Here is a 24303-nt window from a genome sequence, read left to right on the forward strand (position 1 = left end):
TAAATTGCACACATTGTTTATTAACACTTTACAAATACGAAAATAAGGCAGCTTGCAATACTATACACAGCATATTTCAAACAGGTAGGACACAGACCAACAATATTCCTTATCTTAAAATTACATGTATTTTTTCTAGTTTTTACAAAAAGTTTTAATAAATCACACATATAGAATGTCAAACTCTGCATTATGCATTTATATCACTTAGAAGGATCCAAATGTTGATCCATTAATAAAAAAAGGAAGATTTTTAACACTTAAAAATCTACAAGGTACTATTCCTTTTTAAATAAATTGTCCAGTATTACTTTACCATCTTGTCTTAGTGAAATATGTGATGTGACCTTCAGTTAATATTTTAATACCCCTTATAAGGTGTTAGCATAAATAAAATTAATGTACACTTAAATATCTTAAATATGACAATGAAAGGTGGTCCAACAGAACAGATGAAAATATGTTCATGAAGAATAAAAAAATTTAAAAGCATTGAAAACTTTACAAAAATAATTTAGTTACAAAAAGGCATGCCATAATACTAAATGGTGCTAAATGAAAAGATCAACTCAGAAAGACCTACCTTTGAAACATCTCATATTCCCGGAGAATAAAAATGTAAAAACATTTTTTTCCAGTATAATGGTATAGAATATATATTCTTAACAAAATAATAGTCTTACAAAATTATAGTCCATACTCCTTGAAGGATGTGGGTAACAATATTATATTCACCTTTGTAGGCAAATAAAAAATACAATATGGCATCAGCACACAAACTTTCTAGCAATATCTTTACTTAAGATAATTGTAATTATGACGACCAATTTCTCAAACCTAAAAAAAATAGAACTATCACTGAAGGTGATTAATACTCCCACCCTATGCCGTTACCATGGCAACAGTTTGCAACACAGAGAAAAAAATATGTCCTTCCCATCTTTATCCTAAGACCTATGTGTGAGCAAAATGTGAGAATTGGTTGATAACTAATCAAGTAGTCCGAATTGATAGATTTTTACCTAATTTGGGGCCTATAATATACCTTTACATCAGTACCAAATGTGTGTACTAAATTTCATGAGAATTGGTTAAAAATTAAGGAAGTGGTGTGAACTGCAAGATTTTTATTTTGTTTTTGCAAAAATATACCGTTACCGTGGCAACACAATTTCTGACACATGCCAAAATTGTGCCTTACACATTTTCACCCAACACCAATATGTGTTCCAAGTTTCATGAAAATTAGTTCACAAACTGAGAAAGTAGTTCAATGTGCAAGATTTGCAACGGACCGACCGACCATACGCTGATTCCTATATTCCCCCTTCAAACTTTGTTTATCGGGGGTGTAATTACTGATAGCAAATATTAAAAATAAAGCAAATAACCAGATAATAAAGTATCACATTAATATCTATATTTTCTTACCTCACTACAAAATCTTATATTATAGGAACTATATTATAATCTCATATGCCACTAAAACACTTAGTCTAACCTGGGAATGTTGGTACATGTATTCTTTGTAAACACAATCAAGTGTCCACTTGTATTTGCTTCCAAATACGCAGGTACAGTAAATGAGAAGGTCAACATTCTTTATCCCAATGTTATAGGAACACAAAACAAGGATAATAATATGATACTTTCTATCAAGGATTATGTGGCATATCAAAATAAACATTGTATAAGTGCATGTGTTACTTTGCCCAAGTAATTGGTATTCACCCACTAATTCCCTATTGATCATTTATTGATGTTTTAGTGATGAATCTTGAGTCAAGCTTTGTGTTATAATTGCAATTTTGGTATAAAGAAATTCAATTATGGAAGGAATGCACAGAAGAATTACTGTATGCTGTAAGATTCTCATGAACATGATGAAAAATATCCAAAACCCAAAATTGACGGTGATTGGTCTGTGGGGGCCCCAAGAAGTGGCTGTATGGATACCTACTTTATAGCCCAATTGAAATCAGTGATAATTGAACTGGTTCCAAATCCTTACGGACCCGGCCAATCTACATGGTCAATGGGGCCCTTTGGCCAATCCTTAGGCCATCATGAACTAAATCAAATTTGGTGTACAGGGGTTTGTTATGGTCATGAAGAATGCTCAAATGCACACACACACACACACACAAATGATAACATTACAATTTGGTACTTTATTCTGCATCAACAGATTGAACGAGGGGCCTTTTTTCACAGTGTACACTGTGAAATACGACAAAAGATAGAACAAGTACTTGAAACGTCTCAAACTACAGACTGTACCATTTCATAACACAAAGCTGATAATGTTGAAAGGAGAAAGACTGGAGTTTGGTTCAGTCACTTTTAGCACTGACCGAGAGCATAGCAGGTGCTTGTTTGTCTATTCCAAGTTTCTTACCATTCACAACCAATGCTACAGGTGTGTTCACTCGAAGGGAAGAAAACTCAATGTGCTGCAAGGTGAAAGAAAGATATATATAATTAAAAAAAGATTTTGAATAGATTCAAATCATTAAAGATTAAGATATACATTCTGTAGTTACCACCCATTGTCTGATACACTATATTGGTTTTCCTTTTTATTGTCTGATACACTATATTGGTATTTCTTTTTATTATTTTCCATAATTATATTAAAAATAATATTATACCCCATTCAATGTGATTGGTACCGGTATCCTAAAAGGAGTTTGATAAGACTTGGATCATGTTTTTATTTTTATTTATTTATTTATTTTTTTTTTTTGGGGGGGTGAAACTGTTTTCTATTCTTTTTCTATTTAATTTGTTTCCCAATTTTTTCCCTTTCACTTATTCCATTCCATTCTTTTCCATTAAATTCCACTTGTTTTCATTCCATACCATTGTATTCCAATCCATTCTAATCCATGAGATTTCACTCCTACTTCAATTCCATTCCGTTGCATTTGATTCCATTTGATTTCACTCTATTAACTTTGTGTTTCATTGAATTTCATTCTTTTCCAATCAATTCCACTTGTTTTCATTCCATACCATTGTATTCCAATCCATTCTAATCCATGAGATTTCACTCCTACTTCAATTCCATTCCGTTGCATTTGATTCCATTTGATTTCACTCTATTAACTTTGTGTTTCATTGCATTTCATTCTTTTCCAATCAATTCAATTTTGTTCCTTTTTATTCCACTTCTGGTTTATTCCTTTCTATTTTGGTTTCTTTCCTTTTTTTTCCCAATCTTTTTTTTTCTTCACTCCTTTAACCCTAAAAAAGCTGGGGTATTTTGACCCCTCTCACAGCCGGGGGGGGGGGGGGGGGGGAGGATTCCGCCCCCCTCCAAGATCTCGATCTTCGATCATGCGAGCGCCGCAAAAATTGGCACAGCGGTAGTGTGCGATCAAATCTACAAGGCTGTATGGTTGATTTTCCGCGATCGCGGAAAACGAACGGAATTCACGGAAAGGGCCTTTTGAAACGGAAAGTGGCATTTCAAACGGAAAATCACGGAAAACGTATTTTCCCTCAAAATACACAGAATAGCAACAGAAATTACTCCAAAATCACAACAAAATGAGAATATTAAATGGCCAAAAAAACCCAGAAAACACGATCTCACTTCGCTACTATCATGACAATTCACACATCGTGACTGCACTCGACATCAGCACACTCGATTGTACCCCGCACCGTACCCGTACCCGGCCGGCCGGGTTGGGCTTCACATGCACACATATCGTTCAACTCCTTACACGGTCGTGTGTTGCTGCCCTCTACGTTTGAAGATGTAACAGCACGATATCGTGGTCTTAAAATCCAAGATGGCGGATTGGCAATAGCCGTTGACTGATGATAACGATGTCCAAAAACCCCCAAAATTATCGATGAAATATCATTTCACCGTGAAATAATGCTAATAATATGAAAGGTGAGGATGTATGCATGCAAAATGGGTGTGTAAAAATATTTTATGCACCCGCATAGATCCGATTAGAACGGATTTTATTGTGTTGTTGGTACAGTAGCAGATACAAATTTTGACCAGTGCGAGTGTGCGTGTTGTGATTTTGCTATTTAATGTGTAAACGGAATTGTCACTTTTCCGTGTGTACAAAGTCTATGGGGAAACGGAATTTCCGTTTTCTGACATGCTGAAACGGAATTTGAGATTTTCTGAAACAGAAAAAGCAATTTTTTGAAACGGAAAATCACTGTCCCTAATTTTTGTTCACAGACTCTTTGTCTTTGACTTAATTCTGATCATAAACAAGACAAAATTAATCCAAATTTAATCATTAAAAGTAGAAATAATGATGCATTTATGAATTTTGGCTAGATACACAATTTGCATTGGATTTGTACATGAATTCACGTTTTTGAGCAGTTTGGGTCTGACCTGCACTTACATAATGTTGCGTAATTTCGTACCCGCGTACCCGGGCATCGCAAATTTGGTCTCAAACGTTGTGTGAGATTTGAAAGTAAAAAGTCTGCAAGCGGCGCGGTTGAAAAATTTCGCGCGGCGGATTTATCGTGAAAACCCCGGGCCTTTTAGGGTTAATTCCTTTCCATTCCATTGCATTCCAATCAAATTGATATCACTCTATCAACTGCATTTCATTTTTTTCCAAGGAACTCCCCTCCATTCCTTTTCATTCCATTGTATTCAATTTGTCATTAAAATGAGAAACAAACAATGAACAATAAGCTGCTAGCATTCCTACTGTGTATCATTATGAAATGCATCAGGTTTGACCTACCTTATCATCTACTGTGAAGTCTATTCTATGGAGGTACGGTTCTGGTATTGCTACAGTATCACCTATGATGACCCCTTGACCTTGAGCAATGTTATACACATTGACAGAATAGCAAGACCCTTCTGAATCAACTATAGCAAAGGTACTGAGACAAAAAGGAATAAAATACACTGGAGGGGTGAGAAAGTCACTTTAAAAGATACAAATCTGCACATTTCATTAACAGGGGTCCTAAAGTGGTGCAAAACAGAAGAAAATTGTGTACTACGGTACTGTTAATAGTTTATATAGGTCAATTCTATAAAATAATCAAAATTTTCATAATTTTGTTGTGGGTCAGGCTTCTTTGGCCTTTTTTTTCCATTCTTACATTACTTCATGAACTGCCCTAGTCTTCATCATCATAAGAGTATTGCAATTTGTCATAAGAACTATAATACAGGGTTTTCAGAAAGGTCTTACATATAGAGTCTGAAGTACATATTTTGTGGTGTTGCCCAACATAAAAACACACCAATAATGATACATTTTTGCTTAGGGCTATCACACACACAAAGAAAAGAATATACATTTAATAAACATTAAATAGGGAATGGTAAATTAGATATTTAACATTGCAATGAACATTAACATTTTTTTTTTTAATTTCATAAGCAAAAAAAAAAAAAAATGAATAAATAAAAATTATGGTAAACAGGTTTTAACACATTTATTATGTATTTAATAAAATACTTACAATGGAATGAGTTCTTCAGTTGCTATGCTACACACAACCTTCCCAACAACAACCTTCTCTGAATTAATCCCTTCTTGTAATCTGGACAGCACACATGGTTCTAGCTTGACCGTTTGACCATTAGGTGAGGTGTATGACCCGCCGCTGTATGGACCCAAGTCATTCTCTTTGAATGAAGACATCAGCTTTTGTAAACGTTTGGCTTTTAACTTTCCCTAAAACGTAGGGACAATGACAAAATCAGAATTACTAGTACACCTTAGGAGTCTATACTTGGAATAGCATTAACGATAACAGGCACAAATACCATATTTAATAGAAGGATGGATTGTTGAGAGATTATGAATATGCATCAGTAGGGAAATGTTTATTTACCTTTGCTTTTGTTAGTTCTGTAATCCTACAAAGATAGCTTAGAAGTTCTGCCCTCTTCTGATCTGGTTCTTCCCAAACTGGATCCAAAGCCTTTGCTCTCTTGAAACCATCCAAAGACATCCCATACTCTTCTTGAAATTTGAAAATCTGTTCATATAATTGTGAGATGAGAGAAATTAACATCTTTAAACAAATACAAGATAGCCTTAACTTGGCTGAACAATCTAGACCCATTTAATAATACTAGGGGGATCTCTCTTAGGTGCCTTTGAAAACAGTAACACTCATGAACTTTCTGGGATGTCACCCTTTAATTATCAATGGGTAAATATCAAATTCATCGTTGGACATTGCATAATAAGGGTTAAATTCACAAAGGTTAAACATGGGGATCACAAGGTTTTATAAACTAATTCAATAACCTGAAAAGACAAGGGATTTTTTTTTCATGAAGCACATACAAAATACACATGATTAAACTTTACAAATTAAGAAAATGAAATATTGTTGAGAAAATCCAGAACAAATTAACAGAATATTACTCTATACATCAAGAAAAAAAAACACAAGATAGTAAAAGTAATATGTGCTAGCACATTCATTTCATTATGAATCATTTATTATTTCTGTTTGTGTGTACCAAGGTACCAAATATTTCCTTTGCTGAAAAGAAGTTACTATTTTGGTATTACTAATACTGTAAATATAAAAATGTCTACATATTTTTTTTTCAAAAAGAATAAATCTAGTCCATAGAGTAATTGCTAAAAATAAACTTACAGTCGCTTTGTTGAAATGAAGATCTGGGTTTGATTTGGCGATAACATCACGCTCCTGTTTTAAAGAAGGAAATTACTTTCAAGTAACAAAAACAGCCTTGAAATGAACAAAATGATACATTTATGATTCTAAAAGTTTGTAATTGTGCATATTACACCATATATTTTGCTATCCTCCTAGAGTTTATTTATGATTTAAAAAAAAAGTTAAAACCAATAAAACAAATTTTAATTATTCCATGAGAAATATTGCGACCTTTCGAATATAAACAATTGCTGAATGGATTGCCAGAAAAAATCAGTATAAATGAGATCCATTCAATTCATTCTTTTTAATGGTTAATTTAGAATATTGAGATACAAATGCAGCAGCTAGGGACTGAATGTGATACAATGGTATATAAGAAAATAACAGCACTATACAATGGAAAATATATGAAAGTTAAACAAATTGCCTGATTAAATGTAAATGGTTAATATTCATGCACCTTGAGATACATTGTAGTATATGCCAGAGAAAAAGGATTTCTACATTGGCTATTTTTCCTTAATACTTCTGATCATTCAAAATTGTCTTATATGTTTAAACCAATTCAACTTACACTCTTTTATAAATCATAAATTATTGAACATTTGAGGACGAATTAAACTTTGCCACTTTGTACACAGAACACCCAAATGAATTACTACTCAGTAAAAGTATGACAATGTGAAATAAAATAGGTTACTTACAGCCTGTGCATATGCTCCATGACATTGTTTTAACATCCCCGGCTTCTGACCAGTCATGAAGAACATAGAAAGATATGCATTGCCAGCTATAACTGTAGATGGATATAAAAAAATATCACCTAAATGAGGTATTTTAGAGACATTGATCCATGATATCTATATTCCCAGCTGATGAAACCTAGATGCGCATGAGCAAAAATAAGTAGTTAGCTTCAGTGATATTTCATTGAGATGCCACAGTGTGATCTGCACACGGTGCAGACACTAGCTGCTGATTGAAGAATGTATTATACAGCTACAGGTTTTGCTTCTGTTAATATTATAAAGATCAATTCAATCATCTTAAAAAGAAGGGGGACTATAAAGTACTCAAAGAGGACCAGGAAATCAATATACCTACAGATATTTAATTTAATTCATTTTATTTCATTTCCAAGAACACAATTACACTTATAACAATATTTATAAATTTCTTTTTTCTTTAGCAATTTTGTTGTTTTATATTTGTTTGTTTACGATCATGTCTAATTATGTAAATATTGTGATTTCCTGTAATTGATTATTTATGAAAACAATAAAAACATAATAAAAAAAAAATATATATATATATATAAATTTAAATTGCATGTCCTTTTTGCGGAATGTCAGTTACCGACACATTTTTGCTCGCTGATGCGTGACAAATGTGGTTGCATTGAAAAACTTAGTATCAGTTTATACAGCATGGTTCACTTTATTAGCTTAGTCAAAAGTAAACTCCCATCATTTGGTGTTTGAGAGATACACAAAATGAAAGGTGCTTGAAATTGTGCTGTGTAACGTCAGTTACTGTAAAAATGCCCACATACTTTATAAGTTATGACGACATTTCAAAACCTTAACCGTTGGTTAAGATTTGATGTTGACGCCGCCACCGCCGGAAAAGCGACGCCTATAATCTCGCTCTGCTATGCAGGTGAGACAGAAAATGTCAAAATCTGTGCTTGCTCGCCTCGTTTGCAGACAATTTTTTATAAATTTTACGCGGTACGCCATATTTAGCCCCCTCAAAATTTGGCTAATTACGCCACTAAACGGGGAATTTAGAAAGTCAAGAGATCAATGAATTATTGATCTTGCTTGGACATGTCTGGAAAAACTGTAGCTACTTGCTCCAACCACATTTGATCTGTTGGGTCAAACATAGCCAAGTTTTTGTTTTCTTTTTGTAATAGAATGATCAGCAAACCTCATTTCTAGGTTACTAGTAAGTAGATAAAACATTTTTCCCCCTTTTTTCATATTGGCTCCCACGCGCCATCCCGCAAGGCTCGATGCGCCACAAGCGGCACGCGCACCACCATTTGAGAATCCCTGGACTATAATAACAGAGTCCATATGTGCTGAATAACTCAAATGTGACAAACTATTACAGTACTAGAAGTACATGTAGGTTAGACAAGCCTGCGCATAGCTCTTTAGTGTTGAACGTTAAAGTTTAAAATTGTTCATACACTTTTTTGTTACCAATGTTCAGCTTGCCATTAACAGTTCTAACAATTATTACTACTATGCAGAATGTACAAATTTAGATTAAGAAAAACATATAACCATAATAAAAAAAATCTAAAAATAGTAAATTTAGTCTGAAGTAGAGCCTATTACATAATTTTAGAATGTAATTATATTTTGAAAACATAAAGCAATATTATCTATCATTATAAGATCAGAGTGAAATGGATGTTTACTTACACCAGGATGTACCATCATTCATATCAAGAGAAACAGCCTTCTTAGCATGTTCCACACTCTCTTGAAGATTCTTGGCTTTCTCCATCTCATCACTCCCAAGCTGTCTTAACACCATTGACAAGTTTCTCAGAGAAACCTTGTTGTTTTGCTATAAAAAAAAAAAAAAAAAAAAAGATTTTAAAAATTCTTTAAAGTTAACATGATTGTGGTTTAATACATATTTACAATACATAACCATGCAATGAACAAGTGTAATGCCTCTGTCAGTCTCGCCTGCATTCCTGCCCAGAACCATACGGGACTGCAATCTATCTATATTTAGCCACTACATCAATGCAATCACTAGATGAATTTAAGACTGCTCTAAACTAGTCACTGTCGCATCTACACCCAACCACAGTGTCATGGAACTTTCGTTCTGTTGCTGTGTACCCTTGATTACGATGATTACGTGATTCGATATAGCAGCAGTGCTCACTTTAAAAACTATTGAATATTTACAAAAGAAAACATTCACATGATAATAAAATATCATGTCCATGGACCCAAAATGACCTCTGACCTTGATCATGTGACCTAAGACTTTGTGCAAAACAATCATTTAGTACTTGATTATCCATATGTCCATGTTTCATGAACTAGATCCATAAACTTTCCAAGTTATGATGCCAATTCAACAAATACCCCCAACACCGCCAAAGTTTATTAACCCAAAATGACCATTGACCTTGGTCATGTGACCATACTCTTACACAGGGTGTTCAGGGATACAAGGTATCTCTTATGTCCAATTTTTATGAACTAGATCCATAAACTTAGAGTTATGACGACATTTCAAGAACTTAACCTTGGTTAAGATTTCAATGTTGATGACGCCGCCGTCGCCATCATCGGAAAAGCGGCGCCTATAGTCTCGCTCTGCTATGCAGGCGAGACCAAAAAAAAAATGGATTCTCAACTGCACAATAGCCTCCACCATAATTAGCAGATCAATACACATCAAACTTTTAATATGTTTAAATAATGATATCTGCTCAAAGTAATTAAATAATTTACACTCCATACATGAAACTTGATCCTTCAAATGGTGAGCAAAGGATAAAGAAATATATTAATATTCACAACATCACTTATGAGTCAATAATTACTAGAACTCTTCCTCTTCTTTGGAATAAGCAGTAATACTCAGAATTACAGATACAATATATGTTTTAAAAAAACAAATAAGACCTCTAAGAGATAACTATATCTAAACGTTTTATCAAAGCATAAAAAATGCATCAATCGCATGTTCAATACCAGAGCATATTGAACAAAGGACCAAAATGCAAAAATACGTGACTTGCACATCTTGAGCCATGTTTGTGCTACTAAATTTCATTTGCAGCAGTCATACAATAAAGAAATGGTTCAATCAACAAGATGTTTACACCTTAATTGTTGCAATATGCCCTTACCATGGCAACACAGTTTCCAACACAAGGAAAAAATATGTTTTGCCCATCTTAACCTCAAATTTAATTAGATTTATCATGAAAAATGTAGAGGGAGGGTGGATCCCCCCCCCCCCCCCCCCCCGCAGCCTTTTAGGGTTAAAGATTTGCATTATTCTGGTTAAACAATTCTAGGCATGTCTTCATGAATATTCATTAGGTTGGCTGATGATGTCATTATCCCCACTTGTTCTTTTGTATTTTATTATATGAAATTAGGTTTATTCAAACATTTTCTATCAAGAACTAAAACAATTGGATTGACAACTGATTAAGTGCATTAGTTATTTATTGCTGCAACTTATCTTATCATCATGGAGACACGTCATTTAAACATGTACAAAAAAAATGAAACAATTATGATTTCATGTAATAACATAAGAAAAAGGAATGTGGGGATGTGACATCATCAGCCCACCTAATGAATATTCATGACGCCGTGCATATACTGGTAACTATTTTCACAAAATATTGCTAAACTTTAAAATTCAATAACATTGTTATTTTTTTTTCTGATTTTGATGAAATTCTCAGCATTTTGCTCTGTGGATTTTACTCTATTTAGATATGAATATCTTCAACCTGGAGCATCCCTTTAGAGGGTCGTGTGGTCTAGAGGTTAGAGCATTGTACTCATGATCGTTAGGTTGTGCGTTTGAATCCCCGTTCTGTCATTGTCTCTGATTTGATTTTAAAAAAAACTCAAGTAATTTTTGTCGTCTGTAAGGTCAGCCAATATGCCTAATTTACTTAGACGTAAAAAATGTTTCCTACTTCAAAATAATTTCACACACTTACATAGTTCAGTGCTCCTTCAAAACAATTCTTAGCTGAATTGACATCATTTTTCTTCCAGTATGTTTCACCAAGGTTGTTCCAAGCTTCGACCATCTGAGGGTCTAGTTTGACAGCCCGAGACAGAGCATCTAAGGCTTCTTGGCTGAAGTTTGGTAAGATGTTCCATGCTCGGCCTTTTTGCAGTAGAACCAGTGCCTTACTACTTGCATCAATGCTGTCTGTGTTTAACAAATAGGTCAGGGTTTATTCAAATTGTTTGGTCATTTTTATGGGCTGCTGATGCAACACACTGAAACTTCACTGAATGACAATCGGTTCACAATATATCACCAAGTACAATATTAGAAAGACAAAAATTGTGTTCCTGTGTTTCATCCAAGAAACCTGTTTTGAAAAAAAACACAGACATCATTCCCATTACTCCAATCCAAATCACTAGTGTCCCAGGGAAAGCATCATAAAAAGTTATCCCTTTAACCAATTTTTTTCCATTTTTTTAATGCCTTTTTATGTCATGTCGCAAGCGAAATGAAAGAAATGGTAGTATGGTACAAGATATTTTGGAAAAGTTCTGGGTCCTGTTTCATATAATTTGTTTATCAAGACACATTTCTGGTAATGTAAAAATCTACTGAAATCCTGGCATTTGATAGGCTAATAGTAAATTTGTCATAGAAATTTTGAGTTTGTCATCGATAAAGGTTTAAGTAATCAGAGCCCAAATAAAATGATGAAATGACACTATATGACCTATTACATGAACAAAAACAATAATACAAAAATAATCTGTTAATAATCTTGATTGATTCTATATTCTGAGGTCTGCTCCAAAATCCAAATTTACAGATAACGAACACATGCATACAGCAAATCTACAATCTAAACTTAGAAGCTAATACAAGGAAAGTTTTTGTCTTTACCATCTATTCCATCAAATATTGAGAGGGTTTTCTGTAGCTCTTGCCTGACCTCTTCTGCTTTGTGAACTGCACGATCAATTGAATTTCTCTCAAAGAAATGATCTCTAAAATCATACAAAGCATCTACTGCCTCCTACAAATAAGAAATATAAAAGAATTCTCAATATTACTAAAACTGAACACAACGAGCAAGCACTACAGGGGATACTGTCGGCCCATCGGACACCTATACGCACTGTCGATCCAGTAAAAAAGTGAGGCAGTCAATAGAAAGACAAATTCATTGAAGCGTCCAGTCTTCCACTTGTAGCATCTTTGCTTGTGATCATATATGCCTAAACAACACTGTATAAAGGTCCCATCCGGTCGATAGACATTACAATGGCTGCCAAGGGACTGAAAGCTGTACTGGTATTAAGGTTCAATCTCAACTTTAGAAACAAGCAAATAAGAACGTTTCCATGAGGCCATGGGCGATCGGAGCAGCAGTGAAACCACTTGCTCACTGCAACCATCCTGCCTGTGGGGAATCCACAGGTAGGACTATGGTATGCCATAGAAATCATTAAAATAACACTTTTGTAATTAAAAAATACTAATTTCCATTCAGTTGCAATTTATTTTTCATTTATAGTAACTTGAGAATTTTTTTTGTATTCACCAGAGTGCTCAAAACTTGAATTTTGGTTACATTACATGTATAATGGGTGAATCTACAGAAAATATTATTATTACTTTTAGTGAAGGTTTGGGGAAAATCCATCAAGGATTAAAAAAGCTGTTGGATGATTTATGACATGATATGCAAGAAGCTTCCCCATATAGGTCTATCGAAAAATCAATGTAGAGTAAAGTCCCCAAACATCGGACGGTTCCAAATATCGGACAAAAGTGACTCCCCATAACTACAGGGACCTGTACTGGCAGGGGACTTGCATGCATAAGATACATGAACATTGAACTGCACACACAGTAGATCCAAGTTGCTGCTCAAAAAAAATATTCCAGGGGTAAATCCATGATTTTGACTTCCAGAGATTCTTATGACCCTCGCTAATTATGGACTCCAAAAGATCGATGACCAAAAAAAATCTCGTAAGGGGGAAGTGACTTCCGCCAGAAATATGGCCGCCGAGATCGCACATGTTCGATCTATCGCAACAAAAAAAATCTGCAATGGCCGCCGCGGGGGTTACCCATGGCAGGAAATTTGACACCCTTCCAAATATGGCACTATCCCAAACATAGTACATATCGGCCGATTGCTGTTGACACGCGCGCACTCATTTTCAGAACAAAGTCGACTGCAGCTGAGCGAAGAGGTCCGATGTTCAGAGCTGAAAGAGGTCAGTTTGGTAAGTAAATTATCATTATTTAACGATTTCTATATAAAAATTATTGAAAGTAATAATTAAAATTGGCATATGCGCAGCTAAAAATGAATTATTTAAATCGACAATTGAGCAATTATTTGGGGGTCTAGAGCGTGATTTAAATCGCCAAAACTGATTGCGGCGCACAACTCTATGCGTCCGATATTGGGAAACTGCTTCCGATTTTTGGCACAAAACAAGCTTCTGGTAGTAAGTAAAAAATTTCCGTTTACCATAATTTTTTCAATTCTATTTTTTTATGACATTCAACATAACATGATATTCAACATTTGTACTACGGAAATAAACATGATTTTTATTTGATTCAATGATTGTATTTTTGTTTTGGTCCAATTATGCTTAAGTGTGCGATATTTGGGCATTTTACTCTGTCATTTTCTTTAAAAAATGAAAATGATCTTCATTGTTCCCTCAGTAGTCTAGACTAGAGTCTATCTGCAAGAATCTACAATCTTGAATGAGGCAGATCAACCCTGAAGAAGACGCAGTCATTTCACACCTGCTCCTGAAAGTAACTTTGAAAGAAACAAATTTTTAGTAGGCCCCTAATCATGAACCATTAGATCTAAAGTTAGTAGATCTTAAGGCAGCTACATGTATGTATAACGTCAAAAATCAGAATCTTGAAATTCTAATAAACTTTAATGTTTAAGTTAGGCTATATCAAAATAAAAATTGATTTTCCTCACAGTCAACAAAGTCAAACCTTCAGTTTTCACCAATAATTTTTTCTGGAATTTTCACAACAAACTAATATTTTGTCAGGCAAAGTCTTGAAATTGATTCATTAGATCTAACTTACTTCCCGTTTATTCTGTCAACTTCAAGCGATTTTGATTCTAGGATCTATTCTTACAGTCCATTTGGTATTAATCATAAGTTTAGTTAATTTTGTGTGAACTGTGAGAAATATTTTCATACCAACTTCAACTTCCATGACTTAAGGGGTGTTGCAAGAAATTATTTGTGATCAATTGCAAATATTCCGTTGCAATTTTACAACTGATAGATCAACGTTGGCTATAGCAAATCGGATTAAACTTCTTCTTCTTGTTTCAAGGAGCAGATTAGCAATCAATCACTAATTTGCAATTAACCGCAAGACGTATGATCGATTTAGGGACCAAAAATAGACTTGCGATTGATCGCAAGTTTCTTGCAACACCCCATTAGATTTATGATGGTGGGCCCCAAGTCTGCGCACCTAACAAAGTGAGTTAAGATTTAACATGAATTTCTTCTTATTTCACAAAATCTTTTGGTTAATAGTGTTCCTTATATTATTAAGAGTAAGTGTACCAAATTTCTCATTAAAAAATGAAAGAAAATAAAAGATTTTCTTGAAAAAACCTTTGGGCAGTCATTTTCAGATTGAAAAAAAAAATGGTACCCCATGTCTGCGCACTCATTCACTTTGCACACGATTCAGGGATTTTGATGACAAAGGCTGCATTTTGAGGCCATCACATGAAATGCCCTGAATTCATTATTTTTCCACCATTTTGAGTCGGATTTTTTTATGAATACCTGTCTATGTACTGCATGTGTAAAGTTCGTGCTTGTTGCGTATATTCTTTTACTAGAATCGCGCAGATACGCGGGTGCGCAGACTTGGGAGACCGCGCAGACATACTGACCATAACAGTTATTTTAACGTTAGATCCACTTGTTCACTGCAACCACCCTGCCTGTGGGGAATCTACAGGTAGGACTATGACATGCCAATGCTGTACAGAGCACACACTTTAAAAAATCATTCAAATATCATTTTTGTGACCAAAATTACTAATTTCCATACAGTTGCAATTTATTTTTCATAAGCAACTTGGGAATAATTTTTGTATTCACTAGAGCACTCAAACACTTGAATTTTGGGCATATTTTTGTGTACGCCCTCTATTGGTGGAAAATAATATGGCAAGAAAATTTTCATTTTTTTATCTCTATTTTTAATTAAGAAAAAAATAATTTAAAGAATCAAATTTACTTAAGGGCCAAGTTGTAATGTATGACAAGTACCGTAGGTGTAATGGAAACTGTCAGTGTATGATGGGGTGTCCAAACTTCGGGCACTTTTCAAAAATATTCATCAGGCTTAAATTTTTTCACAAAATATTCATAATTTATACAAAACCAGCACAGCACTAAGTGTCTACCGAGGAGACTACTAGGGCGTGAAACAGGCCCAAAACGAACAACAACAACTACAAAACCAATTCAAGAAATAGTTACCACATTGACGAATGACGGCAAGATCGTAAACTATAAAATCATGGACAAAAATGTAAAGTAGGTCAAGGGGATTCGCCAGTATCGCTTTCTCAAAATTCTATTCCGATCGGCGAATGCGCGCTGTGCTGGAAAACCGTTCAGAAAAAGTGTGACCTAACTTCGCGGACCAAAGTTTTTGTGGACATTTAAACAAAAACTCAAGCTCAAAAAGTTAAATATTTATATCAGATTGATGGCAAAATGTTATAGAATCGGTTAGTACCACATTTAACTCACATTTTGATGATTTCTGCTTGCAAAATGGTGATATCGTGATGCTTGTTGAGAATATCAGATTTCTTCAAAACGGGCGTTAATAACGGTGACAAATTTGCCAATCTTTTGCCAATATTTTCATGAATACTGAACTCATCCTAACGAAATTTACACCAAAGGGTAATTTTAGGTCGCTTTTCACGTTGATGATGTCAGATTTTAAGGATATTGGCTAGTTTTTTAGATAATGACCGTCCGCGAAGTATGGACACGCGCGAAGTTTGGAGTTGGACTCACTGCCATACTAAAAAAATCAAGCATTTGTCCCAAAGAAAAAGAGAAAATAAGCCAAACATTGCCATCCTTATTTTGCCACACATGGAGATAAAACTGAGAACAAGGTTATATCATATTACCTTGTTCATTGAATGGGTGGCCTTGGTTAGATCTAACTTTTGTTAATTACTGTGCCAGTGCTGTGGCACTGCGCAGATCATCCCAAAAAACCATCACAAAAATGTATGCATAGGGCTAAGCCTAAGGTTAAATACATTAATAAAGAGCCATTCTCATTTTCAACGTTATAAATTGTGATTGTTATTTAATTAATTCGAGAATTCTTCACGTTATTATTTGGATACAAACATGAATAAAAATGTGTGTATAATTTAGTTTGATGAATTATCGTATGATGGGGTGTCCAAACTTCGCGCACTTTTCAAAAATATTCATCAGGCTTAATTTTGTTCACAAAATATTCATAATTTATACAAAACCAATTCAAGAAATAGTTACCATATTGACGGCAAGATCGTAAACTATAAAATCATGGACGAAAATGTAGAGTAGGTCAAGGGGTTTCGCCGGTATCGCGATCTAAAAATTCTATTCCGATCGGCGAATGCGGGCTGTGCTGGAAAACCGTTCAGAAAAAGTGTGACCTAACTTTGCGCACCAAAGCTTTTGTGGAGATTTAAACAGAAACTCAAGCTCAAAAAGTGAAATATTTATATCAGATTGATGGCAAAATGCTATGGAATCGGTTAGTACCACATTTAACTCACATTTTTAATGATTTCTGCTTGCAAGATGGTGATATCGTGATGCTTGTTGATTTCTTCAAAACGGGCACTAGCGGTGGCAAATTTGCCGATCTTTTGCCAATATTTTCATGAATACTGAACTCATCCTAAAGAAACTTTCACTAAAGGGTAATTTTAGGTTGCTTTTCACGTTGATGATGTCATATTTAAAGGATATTGGCTGTTTTTTTAGATAATGACCGTCCGCGAAGTATGGACACGCGCGAAGTTTGGACTCACTGCCATACAGCACTTCGCTTACCTTGATTTTTGAAAAGTCAAACGCATTCGAGACTTCCGACCCTTCCGTCGCCATGATGATAATACTGTACTTAGTCTTGCCCCGGGGATCGGACGGACCTCGACACGTCTTTAGTACTAGTCTAGTTCTAGACGATATTAAACGAATTTATTTGCACCGATATATACGTTCTATTCCGTGCGTACGCCCGGCCAGCCGAGTGTGCGCGCAAAACCGAGAACCTGTACTCCGAGGAAATATCGTCTAGATCAGTTGCTCAGCGGTGACGTCAGAGGTCAAAGGTCAACGGACGAGTGCTCATGAATATGCATGAGTTACTTGTCAATCTCGCTGCGCCGAACAGTACAACGTTGTTTACGTTTTGCACACTCGTTATCAGCTGTGTGCATACATTGTGCACGTTGTCGTGGGATTGTAGTAGATCTATGCAGGAACGTGAGCGTCCGTGATCTATGTGATGTGAATACATGTACATGTATCATACGACAGTTTGAGAGTATACTTTTAAGGACGTTCCACAGTTATGTTTGTGCGCATTATGATCTGCGCATAGTTTACACTCTGCGCGCTGACGTCACAATGGATGAACAGGTGATTAATTAGCTGCGGGTATGAGCTGATTTTTCTCATCTTCTGCACTTTAACTGCAGATCCGATGCGTTATTTCATGAAGCTAAAAAATTGAATTATTCCATGGACCATTCAAAAAAATATTCTCTACAATTTCAAAATACTTTACTCTGCAGTGCTGCCAAGAATCACGAATATTAGCCCGAGTTTGAATAAATGGTAGAGTGGTTTTGATTTTTTCTTCACATAGATAATAAGCATTCGGCCCATTTTTGGTGTTTTAAAAAGCACATTTGCTCTAATAAAAATGCTGATAGTTTAAAAACAAGCACATGAACCCCTATTTTTTAATGTTTGTACCTCTTAGGTATACCTTCCTCTACAACTCTGCAAATTTTGGTGAAAATGACATGGATTTTGAATAAAGTGCAGCATTTATTGTACGTTTGTAGTTTGTTACTGAAATTTTACATTTTTTAGATTGGGATTTTGTTATCTTTTACGCCATTTTTAAGAACTGACAGTGCTGTTAAACTTAAAATTGCAAACAAATAGCACTATTAATAGATTCTTCATTCTAACGATACAATTATTAACTCTCTTGCGAAATTTGATGACTTTTTCATGTATTTTGAATGAGTAATGGAGGTTTAAACTCATTGTAGTAATCTTGGGCGGTCTAAAAATGCCAAATTCTTTTGAACGCGCAATTCTTAAGAACATCAATTTGGGTGAACTTTGAAGCTCTATAGCAAAAGATCAAGCACATGGACCTATGTTAATTTTTGCATATTTCGAATATTAAGGTTCTAAAGTATCTATGTGCAAAGTTTGGTGAAAATGACATGGATTTCACTTTAACTGTGGAACGTCCTTAAGGCTACAAATAGACATTTCATTGTTGGGAAATTACTGTTACATGCATAATAGTTATTTCACTCTATGTGCATATCTTGGTTAAATCTGTGGGTATGATGTTACCATCATGATATATGAAAGAAGGTGCTAATGTACCAAATTTCAAACTTCAAAAAAATACAGACTAGTTTTTCCACTTTACTCAGATGGAATAATTAATGTACATGTTTGAATGATATATTTAAGCTTCTTCATCTACACATGTAATTACATAAAGGCATTTTGTCTTAGTATGGGTATTGAAAATTCAGACTCATACAATGTAATTAAACTCTCATTCTTGTGAATGGATCACATCACGGTACATTTTACTGTGGGCACTTGTAAATATATCATTTTCAAAGTCTTCTTCACATATTTCACTGTAAAAGACATGGGTGTCGATCACGGGGGGATGGGGGATATATCCCCCCTAATATTTCAAGTGGGGGGATGGCCTGTATTATCATCCCCCCAATAATTTAGGGTAGAAAAATTAAATGATGATGATGAAAAATGAAAAAGTATGATCATGATAATTATAGTGATGATTATAGTATGCCATCAATCAGTTTGTTTCCGTCGCAATGTGTGTATATTGTTATTAAATAAAAACATTATTTTCCAGGACTTTAAAACAGATGGGTGGAGGTTCAAGATGACAAAAATTTAAATGTTTATGTATATGATATTTTTTAACACATGACATAAAAGGACCCCGATGAACTAAAAACAACTTTTGTTGATAGGGTGTTCTATCCCACCAGGCAGTGGTGAATAAATACATTTTAATAAATCAATTAATTCAAAAGGGTGGGAAAATAAACGGGTGGAAAAATAAACGGGAGTAAACAGGGAAAACCCCACGGACGTAAATCCCAGAGGGCCGCAATTTTGAAAAAGTACAAATAACTTTTCTCAGATTTACCCCTCCCCACATCCAAGTGCATGATGTTTGTTCCATTTAATCTACAACCCTTTTGAATATCATTTCATTTTTGTTATGTAAAATAAGTAAATCGCCAGGGATCGCTGTCATAAAAAGTTATTTGCAATGAGGTCTGACATGAGGCGAAATATTTTCGGACATTATTGAGACTACCTGAAATAGATGTTGTTCTATTTCACCTTTTTCTTATTCATTCCCAGAAAATTCAGAGAAAAAGAAAAATACCTTTGCGTTTCTATAATAGGCTTATCACTTCATTTATTTGCCTGGTTATACACACTTTACCGATGTATGTCATGGTAGTTATATATTAAGTTCGGCATTCAGTAACTTGAACAAGAAAATATACCAAAAGCAAGATGTGCACAAAACGAAAGTCACCCCTACTTGTATATCCAAATACCTTGACTTGAACGATAACTTTTGGTCAATAATATTTTGCAGGAGAGCATCGATGTCCTCATTATCTATCTATGTGGAAATGAGGTGCCTATAGTCATGAAAGAGTGAGCCCACATCAAATGCAAAAATTTCACTTTAAAAAAAGTCATAATGGTCGTTTGGTGATCAGTAGCTCGGTGCCTTTGTTGTATGCGGTTGGATGTAATTGATATTAAAACATTTTATCATGTGACCCCATCATACCTCTCATGAGAATATTGAGGTTCAGTGAGCTCAATATAATATGATCATATTTTTACAATTTTTTTAATAAGTGAAATCAATTGATGGTTTCAGAAAGAATAATCATTCATTCTCTCTAAAGCGGATATGAGGATATGAACATCGGATGTTTTTTTCATGTTATTCTTGTTATTGTTATGGACTTGAATAACTAAACTTGATTAATTTTTTCTTATTTTGGCAAAAAGAAATATCTTTTGAGTTTGGAAAGGGATGGCAGTTTTACATTCTATATGAGCACACTCATGCGGTACGTAAATTTCATTTTAACACATAATGTATATTAGCTGATATTACACACTGATGGTTCAAGAAAATGTTGGAGAAATATCATAACATGACAGTTGAGTTTTGATTGTTTTAATGTTTGTTTTTGTTTCATGCACTTATAAAGTATTTAAAACATGTTAAAATCCAGGGTTAAAATCGTCTAAGGAATGACGGTAAGCCCGATGGCACACGAGAAGCCACACAGTTTCTAATTTGTGCTAGTCTTATATTTTTTGTCCGAATGTGCATTTTATCATGATCATGCATTAAGAAGAAAAAAGATATTGCCAGTCGGGTTAGATTTAAGAGAGAAGTTGTATACATCATGCTCAATAAACATATCACTTTGTACATGGTCCAGACAATTTTTGTCATTTTTCTTTCGTATGGGTTTATAATAAGCTTACTTGTAACACAAATTGAATTTAAATAAAATTATATAAGTAAAGTACACTGCAACAATTAAGCAATTTCCAAGAACACCATGCATATCAACCACTCTCAAATGTCCTAACTTGTAATTTTAGTGGGGGTAATGTTGAAAGATCCCCATCCACAAGAACATTTGTGTCAATCACCCCCCCCCCCCAACCAAGAATACCGATCGACACCCATGGTCAGAGAGTATGACAAAAAGGGTTGAGAAGTACATGTACTTTGTACAGATTAGTACAGAGCTGTGAAAGGGATAAGGAAAACAGAATAAAAATCATTATTGATTTTTAAAAGTAGATTAATCTCACAAATGTGGATTTTGATGCGTGCATCAGATTTTGGAAGAAAATCTTTACAATTGTCCTTGGAACTTTTAGTTTATTTATTTACTTTACATGAACATATAGATAATGCGTACAATTATTTTTGTTGTTCAGCTACATTATTATCTAGCTACATGTAGCCAGGAAATGATATTGCCAATGATGTACATGAAGCCTCTTCGATAAAGACCCTGACCGGTGTAAAAACAATCATATATTAAAATAAAGGTAATGATTCTTCCAATAGTTAAAAATATTGAATAAAAATCAAAGAAACTACTCCTCCAAAGTACGCTTCGATTGAGCACCCCCATGTCGCCTGGAAATGATGACGTCACGTTGTGTCAGGAGGGTTGTGGTTCCATAGGTTTGTGTACAAAAGCATTGGGTATTTTCTTCCATTTCCATGTTATGAATCCATTTTTTTTCGCTTTCAGATGAAAATGGCACTCAAAATTATTCACTGTTCAAATTGTTGTAAACCTACAACTATTCACTACTTTTTTGTGATTTCTTTGTTTGGCTCTTATTGGGCCTAAATTGCTATGTCAGGAAAAGTTATTATACATAATCTAAATGCAGATAGAATTGAAATTTGCGCCAAGTAAGCAGGAAATAAATATGGCAAAAACTAGTTCAAAACTGTAGATTTCATAAATTCAAGCTTGTGGGTAAAAATATATGTGATATCCCTATGTGATAGAAGTGAAGAGAATGAAATGCGTTATCTGGAAAGCAAAAAAAATCACCCAGTGTTTCTGTGTACAAACCTATGGAATCACGACGCTTCTTACACAACGTGACGTTACGGTCTCGAGGCAAGTGAAAAGCATAATAAAGCCTATTTTCTAAGCGGGGTTCGAAGCCCGATAATTGGAATATTCTTAAGCAAAATACTCAGCTGGGAAGCGGTGAAAATTAATATTGCATACCTTGCTGTATTTAGTAGCTTATAAGTTTTCGATTGGTATATAATTTATGAATTTCATTTTCGGGTCCGGTCTGGATCTATAAATAAAGGCACCTTTTCTCATTACCTTTGAAGTACAGTATTTATGAAATATATTTTTTGCAGCCATTATGAAAGAGCATTATGTTCAGATCTACATGTACCTTGCCAGTTAATCAAATTGCTAGTAACTATTCCATTGCAGTGTAACTTTTACATGTAGTTTGCATAGGCGGATCCAGCTTTTGGCGAAAGGGGGGGGGGGAGGGGGACCGCCGAGCGGCGCACATATTTTTGCACTATAAATGAAAATGAAAAGGGGTAAAGTCAAATTCAATTCAAATTCAAATTCATTTATTTCACTTCCATCAAACAAAAACAAATTGTATACCATATATAAACATAAATATTTGTATCCGTTGCAAACAAAATTAATAATACATATGTTGTGAAAAAAAACACTTAGACGATTTGGGCAACACATTGTAGGTTTTAAATATATATACTATTTTTCAATAGAAATTAAATTAAGATGGAAATGGAGGAACCCAATAAAAAGCAATGCTGGTACAATGTGGGCCCCTCAAGAAATAGATAACACAACAAATACCAAAATAACAAAGTATAAATACAGATAATCAAATGAGAAAAGAATGAATAAAGGAGAGGGAAATATACTCACAAAATAAATACAAAGTAATAAAAAATATACAGTTTGGTGAAGGACAAAACAACCCGTCCTAAAAATATCTACCCTTCCCACCCCCCCCCCCCCCCAGAAAAAGAGAAGAAAAAAGGGGGAGAATGCCCTGAGAAGATGGATGGGTGCTGCTGTACGTAGATAGAACACATGCCGTCGTGGACTCAAGCAAACTGGATTCAATGATGTGTATAAAAGGAGAAAAAAATATATAAAATAACCTGGAAAGAATATAATGCACCAAAAATGTGATTGATGCCGTTAAACAAATAACCGGTAGGAAGGCGGATAAGCGGAGAGGAGAAAATAGAGGAGAGGATAGACACAATAATGAGCACATCTGAGAAGGACTTGTGTTGACAGAAGTCTGACCCTGTCAAATGCTCTTTTCAAAATGTAGGATTTCCAGTCATGCCATTTTGCATGACCACACGCAGATAATATTTCCGGGGGGGGGGGGCAAATCTCGAACATATTTTTGAAAAATAAAAACGGACCGAGCTGCTCATGTGGCGATTATTTTTTTTTTATAAAGTGTAATAAAAGTATTTGGTACACCGTGACATCTCACATTTGCACATTTTTCATAGTTTTCATGAAATGTTAAGGGAAAAAATGTGTTTTCACAACAACTGATCGGGAATTTGCCCCCCCCCCTTTCCCCTTGCTGCGTACGACCATTCCCTGAAGTCCACTTAAACATATATCATTACAACATAAAATATACATGAATTTAGACATATAATCTTTCTTAGACATATATAGAGAGAGATTGAAAAACTTATCAAAGAAACAAGCAAAAAGTAACACAAAATCTCGTGTACTAACCCTTTTATTGCGATGAGGCCGATACTTGTGTATATTAATTGAGATGCAATTTTTTTACTATATATACACAGGGGCGTCGATCTTTTTTTTCACATGGGGGGGGGGGGGGGAATCATGAATCAACTTTCCAACGGCGCTCAATCACACAAAACAAACAAACTCATATATAT

The 24303-nt window shown here is 34.7% G+C and overlaps 1 protein-coding gene across 1 annotated transcript; it reads right to left on the bottom strand.

The window, feature by feature from the left end:
* Positions 1–18026, bottom strand: LOC129254253 (tetratricopeptide repeat protein 5-like). The gene is made up of 10 exons (XM_064115725.1): positions 17529–18026; positions 12304–12436; positions 11384–11601; positions 9093–9240; positions 7362–7453; positions 6631–6684; positions 5851–5997; positions 5476–5690; positions 4740–4884; positions 1–2453 (listed from the first exon to the last, which is right to left on the bottom strand). Exons 1-10 carry the CDS (start codon positions 17580–17582, stop codon positions 2334–2336), a joined length of 1326 nt encoding a protein of 441 aa, XP_063971795.1. The 5' UTR covers positions 17583–18026; the 3' UTR covers positions 1–2333.
* Positions 18027–24303: the final 6277 nt, after the last annotated feature.

Source organism: Lytechinus pictus, chromosome 2, assembly GCF_037042905.1.
Source record: "Lytechinus pictus isolate F3 Inbred chromosome 2, Lp3.0, whole genome shotgun sequence".
NCBI classification, from domain to species: Eukaryota; Metazoa; Echinodermata; class Echinoidea; order Temnopleuroida; family Toxopneustidae; genus Lytechinus; species Lytechinus pictus.

Bases quoted from the DNA above. Each gene is read 5' to 3' on its own strand.
- LOC129254253 (XM_064115725.1), bottom strand. From the start codon at position 17,582: ATGGCGACGGAAGGGTCGGAAGTCTCGAATGCGTTTGACTTTTCAAAA. The intron at 11,602-12,303 runs GTAAAGACAAAA...TGTTAAACACAG, and splicing joins AATATTTGATGGAATAGATG to ACAGCATTGATGCAAGTAGT. The intron at 5,691-5,850 runs GTAAATAAACAT...CCTACGTTTTAG, and splicing joins CAGAACTAACAAAAGCAAAG to GGAAAGTTAAAAGCCAAACG.